The 13,873-nt window shown below is 43.1% G+C and overlaps 1 protein-coding gene across 1 annotated transcript; it reads left to right on the top strand.

Moving 5' to 3' along the window:
- The first annotated feature begins 6,634 nt into the window (after positions 1-6,634).
- On the top strand, positions 6,635-10,507 carry LOC101825001 (interleukin-36 gamma). The gene is made up of 5 exons (XM_005083778.4): positions 6,635-6,696; positions 7,191-7,330; positions 7,735-7,842; positions 8,673-8,812; positions 10,253-10,507. Exons 2-5 carry the CDS (start codon positions 7,291-7,293, stop codon positions 10,460-10,462), a joined length of 498 nt encoding a protein of 165 aa, XP_005083835.1. The 5' UTR covers positions 6,635-6,696; positions 7,191-7,290; the 3' UTR covers positions 10,463-10,507.
- The last annotated feature ends 3,366 nt before the right edge of the window (positions 10,508-13,873 follow it).

Here is a 13,873-nt window from a genome sequence, read left to right as displayed (position 1 = left end):
TCAGCATGGCTTGAAGTGGGAAAGCAAGCCTTCAGGTCCCCGAAAGAGCTTCATTTGGGAAGCTCAATATAGGTCCTGAAAGGGGTCCTCTTCCAGCCCCTTGAATGCCTAGGATCACATGGCACTATTGCCATAGGCAGTCATGAGGAAGCCCTAAAGGGAGAAGCAGACCCTTCAATTCCACAACACAAAGGGAATTTCTCTGTTTTGGGTTTCCAAAAATGGAAGGGAAGATTCTACACCATGTGACTTAGTTTCATCTAGCCAACATGCTTGGAGTCATAGGCTGGAGGGTACTAGATAAAAGTAAAGTTGCAATTCAAGGTTAATTTGGGTTTGCTCACAGTTGCAATGGGCAATGAGGAGAGAGATTGTAACGCCATAGTAAACTTTGTGTATCAGTTCTCTTGAAAGAGGCAGGGAGTGAGAGGGGAGGGGAAACTGTGGAGGACATGGCTTGAGTTTTAGGGGAAAGAGGACAGCTTGACAACTAGAGGATCTAATATTCTAGCATAATTTAAGGCGCCTTTGTCTTGGCCTGGACTGTAGAACTGTATTTGACTGCAGCAGCAGAGATGGGGGAGTGACCCTCGCTATTGTCATTGCTACTTGTGCATATATAGAGAGGATCGGCAACCAGAGCTTCAGGGAGATATGACTAGATCTCTCTCAGGCTGCCATGTCTCCTAAAGTGGCCTCATTTTAAAGCAACAAGTTCATGGTCTAACAGCTAGCGTCAATATTGGAAATCATCTCAAGTGAAACGAGGGGACCTCATACTCACAATATCACTCCATCTCATTTTGAGATAAGAATTCTGAACAACTTCCTCAGCAGCTGCTCTTCAAGAGCTGCTCTCTGCTCTTCTTTATCATTATCACTCCTGCTGTGGTTGGATGTGGCCTAAGTATGGCCCCCAAGCATGCATGCCTTAGACCAGTTGCCAGTGTGGTCATACTGAGAGCTAATTAGACCATATGAGGTGAGCCTAGAAAAAAGGGGGTCCCAACCTCAGAGGAGATTAACATAGTTAATATAATATTCTATTATATTAACATAATATTATGTTGATTTAATATAGGCTAACATAGTTCTTGAGGGACCCCAGTTAGTTCACCAGAGAGAAAGTCGTTACCAAAGTCAGATCGACTCCTCCATCCTTTTTGGCTTCCTCTCTCACCATATTATCACTCCCACTGCTGATATCTTCTTTTTTTATGTTTTTTAATTAGAAATATGCTTACTTCACATGTCAATCCCAGCTCCCTCTACCATCCCTCCTCTAATCTACCCAACACCCCACCCAATCCCCACACCATTCCCCAGGGAGGGTGAGTCCCTCCATGGGGGGATCTCCAGAGTCTGTCATTACATCCAGGGCAGGGCCTAGGCCTTCCCCATGTGTCCAGGCTGAGAGAGCATCCCTCCATGTGGAATGGGCTCCGAAAGTTCATTCATGCAACATGGTAAACACTGATCTACTACTCAAGGCCCCAGAGATTTCTGAGGCCTCCTCACTGACACTACATTAATGGAGTCTGGATCAGTCTCCTGTTGGCCTCTCAGCCATCAGTCTGGGGTTCAAGATCTCCCCCTTGTCTGGTCAGCTGTCTTTGTGGGTTTCACCAGCACAGTCTTGACCCCTTTGCTCATCACTCCTCCACCTCTGCCACTGAGTTCCAGGAGTTCAGTTCAGTGTTTACCTGTGGGTATCTGTCTCTGCTTCCATCAGTCTATGGATGAAGGTTCTAGGATGGCATATAAGGTAGTCATCAATCTTATCATCAGGAAGGGGCTATTAAGGTTGTCTCTCCGCTATTGCTTAGTTTACCAGTCAGTGTTATCCTTGTAGATCTCTGGAAATCTCACTAGTGTCAGCTCTCTCCTCAAACCTATAATGACTCCCTCTATTATAGCATCCCTCATCCTAGTCTCTTCCATTCTTCCCCCAACTCAAACTTACTGCTCCCCCATATCTTCTTCTCCTCACCTCCTCTTTCCCCCCCTCTCTTTTTCCCAGTTCCCTCTCCCCTCCCCCCTGCTCCCAATCTGCTCAGGAGATCTTGCCTCATTCCACTTCTCTAGGTTATCATGCATATCTCTTGGGAACCTCCCTGTTTCCCAGACTCATTGGCAATGGGATTGTAGGATGACACTCCCCTGATTCATGTCTAAATTCCATATATGAGTGAGTACATACCATGTTAGTTTTTTTGTGTGTGTGTGACTGAGTTACATCACTCAGGATGGTTTCTTCTAGTGCCATCCATTTGCCTGCAAATGTCAAGATTCCATTGTTTTTTTTTTCCGCTGAGTACTAGTCCATTGTGTAAATATACCACATGTTCTCTATCTACTCTTCAGTTGATTCCAGGATCTGGCTATTACAAATAATGCTTCTATGAACATAGTGGAACAGATGTCCTTGTTGTTTGAGTGTGCAACTTTTGGGTATATGCCTAAGAGTGGAATTGTAGCAATTTTAGCTTTTTTGTTGAAAATCAGGTGTTTAAGGTTTGTGGGTTAATCTCAGGGTGTTCAATTCGATTCCATTGGTCTACCTGTCTATTTTTGTGTCAATATCAAGCTGTTTTCAGGACTATAGTTCTATAATAGAGCTTGATGTCAGGGATGATGATGCCTCCAGATGTTGTTTTGTTGAGCTTAGCTATCCTGGGTCTTTTGTTTTTCCATATAAAGTTGAGAATTGTTCTTTTAAGGTCTGCTTCTATTGCATGGAATACTTTTAGGAGAACTGGTATAATCTAGTCTTTGAATTTCTGGTAAAATTCTGCACTGAGGCCATCTGGCCCTGGGCTTTTTTTTTTGGGAGACTTTTGATGACTGGTTGCACATTATTCAATTTCCATGAATTTGCAGGGTTTCTGCTATTTGTGTTGTTAAATTCTAACTTTAAAGCATGGTGGTCTGATAAGATGCATGGAGTTAATCCAATTTTTTGGACCTGTTGATGTTTTCTATGTTGCCAAGTATGTGTTTGATTTTTGATAAGGTTCCGTGTGACTCTGAGAAGTAGGTATATTCTTTTGTGTTTGGATGGAATGTTCTATAGATATCTGTTAAACCCAATTGGATCATAACTTCTATTAGTTCCTTCATTTCCTTGCTACGTTTCTGTCTGGTAGTCCTGTCTAGTGGTGAGAGTGGGGTATTGAAGTCTTCCACTATAAGTGTATGAGGTTTATATGTGATTTGAGTTTTAGTAATATTTCTTTTATGAATCTGGGTGCTTTTGTATTTGGGGCATAGGTGTTCAGAATTGAGACTTCATCTTGGTGGATTTCTCCTGTGATGAGTATGAAGTGACCTCCTTAATCTCTTTTAATTGATTTTAGTTTAAAATGTAATTTGTTAGATATTAAGATTGCTACCCCCACTTGTTCCTTGGGTCCATTTGATTGGAAAATCTTTTCCCAATCCTTAACTCTGAAGTAATGTGTGTCTTTGAAGCTGAGGTGTGTTTCTTGTATGCAGCAGAAGGATGGCTTCTGTCTTCAAATCTATTCTGCTAGCCTGCATCTTTTCATGGGTGAGTTAAGACCATTAATATTGAGGGATATTAATGACCATTGATAGCTCATTTTTGTGTGTTTTGGAATGGTTAGTGGTGGTGGAATTGTATGTGGATTTCCACCACTTTTTCTTTTGCCTGTTAGTAAAGTGGGATTATCTATTGCCTGTGTTTTTCTGATTGTAGTTAACTTCCTTGGGTTGGAGTTTTCCTTCCAGAACTTTCTGTAGGGCTGGGTTAGTGGATATGTATTGTTTAAATCTGGTTTCGTCATGAAATATCTTGTGTTCTCCATCTATAGTGATTGAAAGTTTTGCTGGTTATAGCGGTCTGAGCTGGCATCCCTGGTCTCTTAATGTTGGTAGGATATCTATCCAGGACCTTCTGGCTTTCAGAGTTTCCATGGAGAAGTCAGGTATAATTCTGATAGCTTTGCCTTTATATGTTACTTGGCCTTTTTTCCTAGCTGCTCTTAATAATTCTTTCTTTATTCTATATCTTTGGGGTCTTGGTTATTATGTGTTGAGGGGAGTTTTTTGGTCCACTCTATTTGGTGTTCTGTAAGCTTCTTGCACCTTCATTGGCATGTCTTTCTTTAGGTTGGAAAAGTTTTCTTCTATGATTTTGTTGAATATGTTTTCTGCTCCTTTGAGGTGGGTTTCTTCACCTTCTTCTATACCTATTATTCTTAAGTTTGGTCTTTTCACGGTGTCCCATATTTCCTGGATATTTTGTGTTAGGGATTTGTTGGACTTAAAATTGTCTTTGGTCGATGAATCTATTTCTCCTAGTGTATCTTCAACACCTGAGATCCTCTCTTCCATCTCTTGTATTCTATTGGTTATGTTTGCATCTGTAGTGCCTGACCATTTGCCCAGCTTTTCTATTTCCAGCATTTCTTCATACTGTGTTTTTTATTGTTTCTCTTTCAGATTTCAGCCCTTGCATTGTTTGAATTGTTTCTTGCAATTTTTGCTTTGTCTTTTCTTCCATTTCTTGCATTTTTTGGATTGTTTTTTTTCTTCCTTCTCTTTGAGGGATTTTCTCATATCCTCTTTAAGGGCGTCTATCATTTTCATGAAGTTGTTTTTATTTCATTCTCTTCTGCTTCATTTGTGTGGGGCTCTTCTAGTCTTGCTGGTGTAGGGTCTCTGGACTCTGGTGGTGTCATATTGGGGTTTTTTTGTTGCTCAGTGTGCTTTTATATTGTCTCCTTCCCATCCATTCTTCCAGTGGGTCCCCGAGGGGGCCTCTTTCTCTCCTGGTGGCTGCAGGACCGGAGTTCCCTTCTGGTGGGTGTAGGCAAGTCCAATGCTCCGTAGCTCTGCACTTCCACATCTAGTGGGTGGAGAAATGTACTAGGATGCTGGGGTGCTTTGGATCCTAGTCCCTAGTCTAGCAGGAAGCTAGAATGCTGGGATGAGTTGGCTCCTGCCACAGGAATGACCCCAAGCACAGGCAGGTGGCCCAGATATGGGCCCTGGTTTACCTAGTCCCGTGGGTGGAGCAGAAGACTAATATGATGGGGTGCTTTGGCTCCCACCGGGATGGAAGCCACAGTGCTGCTGATTTGTTCTTTTTCTACCCATCATCATCCCAGGCTGAAATGTTTCTATAGAAACAGAAAACAGGTTGACACACTCCCATTTCCTCTAATTTCTCTATTCTTTGAGAGTCACACTAAAGTCTAAACCAGTGACTCAAGGATGGCAATTTGAGGAGGGCCTACATTGTTGAAATGCTAGGAAGCTGTGGACAGGTCAGAAACAATTGGAGCAGAAAGCCAAAATTAAAGAGACACAGCACCAGACTAGGTAAGTTTTTACAATCTTCTAGCCATGGAGAATTCAAGAGGCTTTTAAACACATGTAAATATTTCACTCTGAGTTGTGTACTTCAGGTTCTCTGAGAGTCTTGTAGCTGACCCTTTCCTTCCATCTCCATGATGCAGGCATACATCCAGATGACAGAATCGTTTTCATTTTGGTGGGAGATAACATTTCTCCCTTTCCTTTCCTCCCTCCAGATGTTTCCTTATATCCCTCCATGTTCTTCTTCAAAATTTTAGCCTCTTTTTCACTAAGTGTTGTTGTATATACACATATATCCCTAAATATAACTTGTTCAGCCCATATAATGTTGCTTGTATGTATGTTCTCAGGACTGACCATTTGGTACTGGGCAAGCAATTGGTGTGCTCTCTGCATACTCTTCTTATGGTCTATCAGTTTGGTGCAGGATTTCCCACTTCTTAACTTGTCAGTCCCAAGATCCTTCATTTGAGCTCCAGTGGGTTTTTTTCCCATAACCACAATTGCTACTGTCTACAATACTACAGTTCCTTTTATTCTTTAGCCTCCCTGAGCCTTTCTGTAGAGGTGAGCCCAATTTCTTGTCTTTGGTTCCCTCCATTTAAAATCCTAGAGTAGGTTCTGTTTTCCAGATAGGGTTCTCACTAAAACAGAGTACTAAGGGATTTGGATGGCAGATAGTACCTTTTCACTACTGTTTTGTGATGAGCATCCCGAGGAAGAGGACGTTTTGACTGAGAAGTGACAGGCACCAAACCTGATTTTGGATAAGAGTGATTCTCAGTTCATTTTTACACCTTCTCCCAAGGTAACATAGAGCAATTCTTCCAAGGCCAGAAAGAGATTCAGATGGGAAGTAAGAGAGCTTAACTAGGGAGACCAGTGGGATCCCGGAGCAGAATTTTGGAAGTCCAGGTTCCAGGAGCCAATCCTATCATTTGTTTTGTGTACCTTGAATTTGTAATCTAACCCCAGATGACAGGTCAGGTCAGCTGACCTCTGGGAAAACCCCATAGTCTCTTTGTTTTGAGAAATCTAAGGTTTGTCATGAACTCTGTTTCCTGGTGGCTGACGTATGGGGCTGGGCTCCTAACATTTCTAGTCGAGCTTAGACAAGTCACACTCAGGCTGATTCTGAGATTTCTTCACCTGTGCCTCCCTAGAGCAAGGTTCTGGCAGGAGGAACTGGTATTTTCCACATTGTACATTTGCCACACCCCGCAAAAGAGGCTGGAGCCTCCTGCACTCACCTAGATAAATAACCCAGGCTCTGTCAAAGCCCATCACTACACGTGGGAGCTGACCCTGCTGTGATTTGCTCTCCCAGACTTTCACAAATACTCCTCTTGCCAGGTATAGCCTGTTCCTACAAAACCCTCTGATTCAGAGCTTTATGTACTTCAGGGCTCAGTGAATAGCAAAAACCATAACTCTGGGCACTGCCCTGTGTGTGAGCCTCTGTCTTCCACTTATGAATTGCTGGGGTTCTGGCCAAACTGCCCAGCATGAAGACCTGCCTTGCCTTAGGCAGAAAGAGATGGCAGTGGAGGGGAAGGGCCTCTGGGAAAGGGATGTAGAGGAATTGGATGCTGGGAGAATGGTTAAGGCTGAATGTTAGTTATGGCCTTGAGACATGTAGGGGGATAATCTTGGTGAAATTTCTGAATAGAGAAAGATTCTGCAGACTCTTCTGGTATGGTGCCTTGAGGTGTGATCCCAGAAGACAGCTTAACTCTTCTGACTAGAGCGTCATGTCTGGTTATGTATTTCTGTTCTGTCCTGAATCTTGGAAAGTCTTAGAAATGTCTCCTGAGTTTTATCTTTCTTCCTGATGTCTCCTCCCTTAGGTACCAGGACAAGCCCACTATGAAAAACAATCAAGATACTGAATTTGGAGGTGATGTTGGCATGGGATACTAGAAAACGGAGCCATTTATATCTTTAACAATGTCCTCTGGACACCCAAGATTTGAACACTACCCCTTAGGTATGGCTCTTGGCACACAGCAATGTGTCCATATACCACTAGCCTTCATTTTTCTGGAGTTTGGAGACACATACTTATCTACTTTCCTAGCTATGGTTCCCAGCATTAGATCAAGCACAGAGCAGCTGGGTCTTAACACATAGGAACTGTGGAACTGCTTGTCACTTTGCCTCAACAGTTTGTCCTCTCAGAACGGTAGTCACCCTTGGAAGCCTTTGCTTATCGCTGACTTGCTGCAAAGAAAGTCTGGATTGACAGGTCACATAAAGGCTGCCAACTTGGGGATGTAAACTCCTGGATATAATAATCCTTCATTACAGAAAGGGCCCGACTTTAGGTCGTCTTTCTCCTATTCTGACACGTAATCCTCATGTCTATCATTTGATTTGTTCCCATTCAAACAGCAAGAAGTACCGCTCAGGCTGGGGAGATTTCTGACTTGGACCAGCAAGTGTGGATCCTCCGTGGCCAGAGCCTTGTGACAGTTCCTCGGAATAGCAATGTGGCCCCAGGTCAGTAGTCGTTGTCATTGCTTTGTTCCTCACACTGTGTAGACTTCCATTAAAGAAAGTACCAGTACCCACTGTGCAGCGGGATGGCCACAGTTAACAGTAGCTAGAAGAGAGCTCCTTGAGTGTTTGACCACAAACAAACGTTGACTATATGAGATGAAGGATATACTGACTCCTCTGGTTTCCTCATTGTTGTATGGTACAGATGTATTAAATCAATACTTTGTACCTCCAAAATATGTTTAATTATGTGTCAAACCAAGTTTAACTTTCCATGGGGGCCACCTGCCTGGGAAGAGAAGTCAGGGAGCGGTTTGTCCCAGACTAGGGTGAAGCAGTCACAGGGGTGGACGAGCCTTCTTAGGCATAAGGGACTTGCACTCATTGATCTGAAGCAGTGAATCTGTCCTATGGAAGATGAAAATGTATGCCTATATGGCATCAAGGCATCCCAAAACGATTAAGTGAGTGAATAACACAAAGAGGTAAACTTCAGCATCCCACTAAGCAAACTTCGCTAATGGTCACAGCTCTCCAGCAATCAGAGAAATGACTTAGGGTAGGAACTGTGACTTCCTATGTGTTTAAGCATAGGTGTGAAAATCCAAATCCTGCCATTTGCTTAACTCAGTGCCCCAATAGCTAGGACCCTGCTTGCCTATCAGAATGAATGGGAGAGTGGTGGATAGTGGTTGGTCTGGGTAGCAGGGGTTACACTCTTCAAGTGTCTTCTGGCCTCGCTCAGCAAATGCTGCTCTGTTAAACCAGAACAATTAGAACAGTCTATCTCCCAGCCTCAGAAAGAAATTGTTGTCTTCCTACCCTTATAGTCACCATCACTGTCCTTCCGTGCAAGTATCCAGAGTCTCTTGAGCAGAACAAAGGGATTCCCATTTACATGGGAATCCAGAATCCAGACAAATGCATGCTCTGTGAGGAAGTTGATGGACAGCCCACATTGCAGCTAAAGGTCAGTGATCCAGAAAAAAAATAACATAAGGATAAAAAGCCTGTGTTTCTTTTCTTATACTTTTCTTTTTTAAGTTAGCATATAAAGAATTAGGCTGCATGTGGTGTCTTTATTTTTCTTTTAAGCAAAGCACATTTTAGTAGATTCTCAACCCTCCAGCTCCCTCCTCTATGTGAGCTGATAACTCTTGAGGGGCAGTGCTGTGGGCAGGGAGATTCTAAAATGAGTTTAAGTGTTATCAACAAGATTTTGAACAGATTAAATGTGATTACATTCTACTCTCTGTCTTTGATAAGTCACTTCGGCCTCAGAAATTGCTCATTGGTAGCATATGGATTTAGAGGATCTTAATGAGACAGTGTCGGAGGTAAAATCTTGCTTACATGGAGTGAGTTTAAAGAGATAAATCAGTCAGCAAACATTGACAGCTATTGCAAGGGGTTTTCTGTAAAGCAAGAACTGACAGAGGTATTGGATCATTAAGACACAGTTATGTGACACATGACAATGTTTTGGCCAACAATGGACTTCATAAACAGTGGTCTCCTAAAACCATGTCATCCAGTGACATTGTCGCTGCTTTGGATTGCGTAACCACATTAGCAGTGTTGACACAATAGTAAAATCACCAATGACTACTCTTGCAGAGTGTGTCTGTCATTTAGTGACATGCCTATGCTTTTCAAAATGAAAGCAAATATGCAGATAAGAATGACTGAGCAAAGAAAGCAAAAATGGGTGCTGCATGAGTGAGCAGGAAGGATGGCTAGAAGAATGTCCGTGGATAAGTGAGTGGAGACAAGTCGTTGTCTAGTCCTTCTCGGGTAGGGAGACACAGGTATGGGTGAGATGTGCCTGTCAGTGGGTAGTTTGGAGACATTCTCATCCAGGCACCTCAGCTTCCTCAGGGAGTTGGAAACTGAGAATGAAGATGACAACAAAGGTGTGGGAGCTCGAAATAAGAGGGCAGATCTTTACTCTTTGAACAGTCAGCAAATCTAGGCTGAGCTGAATGTCAGGACAGTAGTGGGAAAGCCTGATAAGTAGTTGTGGTTAGTGAGTAAAAATGTTAAATGTAGAGGGTGTTTACTAGTGAAGGAAAAAGCCAGGACAGAGATCATGATAAACAGGGAGATTTGATGTCTGCCTACCTGTCCTTAATTTCCTTGTCTTCCTTTTCCTTGCCTTTCTACTTCTTTTCTTTCTTTTTATTTTTTAGGGGGGGAGTTGTTAGTAGAGACTGAACCCATGACCTTACACTTGCTAGCCCTGCTCTATCTACCACTGAGCTCAATTTGGAATCCCTGAAATGTCCTTTTCTTGTCCTGTTGTAAGAGAGGCTTCCTTGAAATTGGGAATATTTATTGGTTGTGTAAAAATAGCTTTGCCTATCAGAAGCAGCATCTATTTTTGTTCACAAGTGTTCTCTCTCACATGTAGGAGGAGAATATTTTGGATTTGTACAACCACCCTGAGCCCAAGAAGCCCTTCCTGTTTTACCACACCCAGACTGGTAGAACATCTACCTTTGAGTCAGTGGCTTTCCCTGGCAGCTTCATCGCCTCCTCCAAGAATGGCCAGCCCATCTTCCTCACATCGGAACAGGGGGAGTCCTACAACACTAACTTCAATTTACAAATAGGGCCTTGAACTCAGCATAAACCTAAAGGTTGATTAAAAGTCTTTGTCTTAAAACTAGTGTTGGATCTGTGGGGTTTACACATTGAAAAGTGAGCAGCACCAACATTATCTCATTTCATAGATGAATGGGCGATAAAATGGGAACTCCAAAGCAAGTGGGATGGGAATGGCGTAAGGCTGTCCTCTAGGGCTGAAGTGGTCCAGACCACGTGGCATCATGCCTGAGAAACAGAGTGCTGTGCCACAGTGTGTAAAACTTGGAATGCCCTGTGAGTCATGACATCTTTGTTTCCCAGCCATTGGTCTAACTCAGGTTTTATACATTTGTAGTATCAAATCCTTGCATTTGGAATACAGCAGAAGCTTCACGATAACATTCACTGCAACAGCCAAGTGTGTTGATCCTTTAGCAGCTGACTGCTGTATGGAGCTGGACGTACCAGGAAAGGACTTTGGTTCCTGGGTGAATGAACAGTTTTAAAAATGACTGGAGCTGTGAAAACTATGTTGGAGTACTGTGGCTGCTCCTTCAAGGGGAAGGATGCTTCCTGGTGACGAGATAGATTTAGAATACCTAGACCAATTAACTTGGCTTAAGCAACCCTTTCCTGAATCATCCTGGTAGAGATGAACACTGAGAAAAATATGTATGAGTAATGGTGCACACCAATAAAACATTAGCTTTTACGTTAGACTTCCATAAATCTTTTAATATTCTTTCCATTAATGCACGTCTGTGGTTTAAAGCACTAGTAACCCACCCTAGTCCTGTCTCTCCAAGGCACTTCCTATTTTTCAGTTCTTTTTCCCCCTGCAGCTTATTTCCATGCACCCAGACACACATGGGAGTAAACACTGGTCACGCAGAGAGGTATCTACCCACAGTGAGACTAGGATAGCCTGTAGCGCAGTGGCCCAGAACTTTTTGACTGTTTTTAGGACTTGGATAATTTATTTTATTATTTTTAAGTAAGTGTGTGTGTGTGTGTGTGTGTGTGTGTGTGTGTGTGTGTGTGTGTGTGTGAAGGTGTGCAGGTACTTGTGGAAGTCAGATGAGGCCATTGAATTCGATGGAGCTGGGTATTCCAGGAGGTCATGAGCTGCCTGACATGAGTACTGGGGGCCTAACTCAGGTCCTCTGCAGGAGTTGTACATGCTGTCAACCAGTGATCCATCTCTCCAGTCCACAGATACATTTTAAATGATGTCATTTCCCCTGCCTTTTTATTTTATGAATGAGGACAGGAAGGTATTTGGAGTGAAGAGAAAATGCAGATGACGCTGCTGACATTGAGTACTATAACTGGAAATAATGACACCCTTGATTTGGGGACTTCAAGTTTCTGTCTGCTGGAGTTGAGTCATTATGAAACACAGTGTAAGAAATTAGCAGAAATGACCCTGAGTGAAAGACCCCGGCCCAGTCTACACAGGCAGGCAGCTGAGGCTTATGAAAAATTCTGTTTCCCCCACAGCTGAATAGTCATTGCTATCAGAAGGGAGCTCTGCCCAAGGACACGGGCCTTGGGTGTCTGCTGTGACCAGATGGCCAGCCCAGCAAGATTGGGCACGCACAGAGACCTATTGTTCCTCAGATAGGGCCAAGGCCGAGACTTGAGTTCCGAGAGAAACCTTAATTGCCCTCGTTCTGAGCCCCAGCCTCATTTAAATTGCCCAATCAGGGTCCTGTAACTAGGCTTCTCGCTTCTGTACTGCGCTTTTTGCTATAAAAGAACCCCTGAGTCCCCAGCTCGGGGCTCTCAGTTCCCGAGACTGAGACGCCCCGGGTACCCGTGTATTATCAATAAAGCCTCTTGCTGTTGCATCCAAGCTCGTGGTCTCGTTGTTCCTTGGGTTCGGGTCTCTCTCCCGTGAAAGTCCCCCGCTTGGGGTCTTTCATGAGCAAGACTGAAATGACCCACATGAAATAATCAATGACAACCATTGACTGTCTTCCAGACACTACACAGTATGTTTAGACCAGGGTGAATGTAGCTATTGAGAGCAGAAGGCTGAGAAGTGACCAGGCAGGCACAAAATAATGTTGGGATAAGATGGTTACCTTAGTCATTTCATGATGGCATGGTGTATATGACAAACTTTTTCCTGGAGAGACACAACACACATGTCTACTCACCCCCAGAGAAGGATCCCATGACAGACCAAATTACAAATACCATCCAAGTTCAACTTGGTATATCAATGGATTTTATTGGGGTTGCTTACAGGAGTGTGGGGAAGAGGCTACTTACAGGAGCAGATGTGACTCAAAGGCAGATGCCTCACCAAGACCCACCCCAGCATGAGTGACAGCTCACACAAGCTGGGAACCTGGAGCATACTGAACATGTTGAAGAGTGTCCTCTCCAGGTGACTCAGCTGGTCTAAACCTCTTCCAGGCAGCTGGCTCATTTCTGCTCTTTCAGGCAGGTGGTCTGGTCTCAGTCTTGTTTGCAGTTTGGCTCCTCTGAGGGGAACTCTCAGCTTTTCCTGTTTACTCCGACAAAGAGAAGCCTAGTGAATCTGGTCAGTTTCAGGGACTTCCAAAGCTGTTTGTAGTTGTTTACTTTCCTATTTAAGGAGCTTGCCTGGAGGATAGAATGTTTCAATCTTAGCAGAAACTGTTACATAACATACAGCAAACTCCAGAAACGTCACTCCTACCCTTGAGGCTGGCCTTATTTTGCAGGGTATGAGCAGATGACTCACCTTTTGCAGGGTATGAGCAGATGGCTCACCCAAACACAGTGCCTCTGGTCATCCAATATGATTATGTAATGACACAAGGGTTGAAATGTACTTATTTCACTGCATTTCTCAAACTTGAAACAACATCAGAATTACCAGGGGCTAACCTTCAGAAACCCCACACCTAGTAAATTAAAACTTTATAAGCATTGCAACATGTTCCCTAGGGATTGCTGATTTGACTAATGCTTTCCCAGATCTTCTCAGTATATTTTTCCATATAGGCATACTCAAATTAACATAGTTATATGTATGCTTCTGTAGAAATCAAGTTATCTTAAAATGCATATTTTCTTGCTGAATTGATGTTTTCTTCTCTGAGGCCTTTGCCTCTTGAGTGATTTAAAAGTGAGCTGTGCAAAATGACTTGCATAAAAATGTTCAAGCCCTGGAATCAAACTTCATAATATTTTAAGCATAGAAAGAACCCATATTTCTATCAACCAGTGATATGCACAATGTATTCAATATTAACTAGTAAAAGGTAATGACTGATATTCAGCTAGATGAATGTCATGAATGTCCTGAGGATGGCAGGCACAAGAGGGATGTAATGTATGGGTTCCCTTGTAAGAAGTTCAAGAATAGGTGAAACTAATTTTGATGATAGGAATCAGAGCATCAGTGCTTTGGAGAAAGGAAAGACAGTGGGGATTTCTTAAAGTGGCTAGA

The sequence above is a fragment of the Mesocricetus auratus genome, unplaced genomic scaffold, assembly GCF_017639785.1.
Source record: "Mesocricetus auratus isolate SY011 unplaced genomic scaffold, BCM_Maur_2.0 Super-Scaffold_100004, whole genome shotgun sequence".
Lineage (NCBI taxonomy): Eukaryota > Metazoa > Chordata > Mammalia > Rodentia > Cricetidae > Mesocricetus > Mesocricetus auratus.
The sequence above is the reverse complement of the archived record's forward strand: the minus strand, read 5'-3'. Positions and strand labels throughout refer to the sequence as shown.

Coding starts and splice junctions, on each gene's coding strand:
- LOC101825001 (XM_005083778.4), top strand. CDS start 7,291: ATGTCCTCTGGACACCCAAGATTTGAACACTACCCCTTAG. Junction 7,331..7,734: donor ATTTGAACACTACCCCTTAG/GTATGGCTCTTG, acceptor CCATTCAAACAG/CAAGAAGTACCGCTCAGGCT. Junction 8,813..10,252: donor AGCCCACATTGCAGCTAAAG/GTCAGTGATCCA, acceptor TCTCACATGTAG/GAGGAGAATATTTTGGATTT.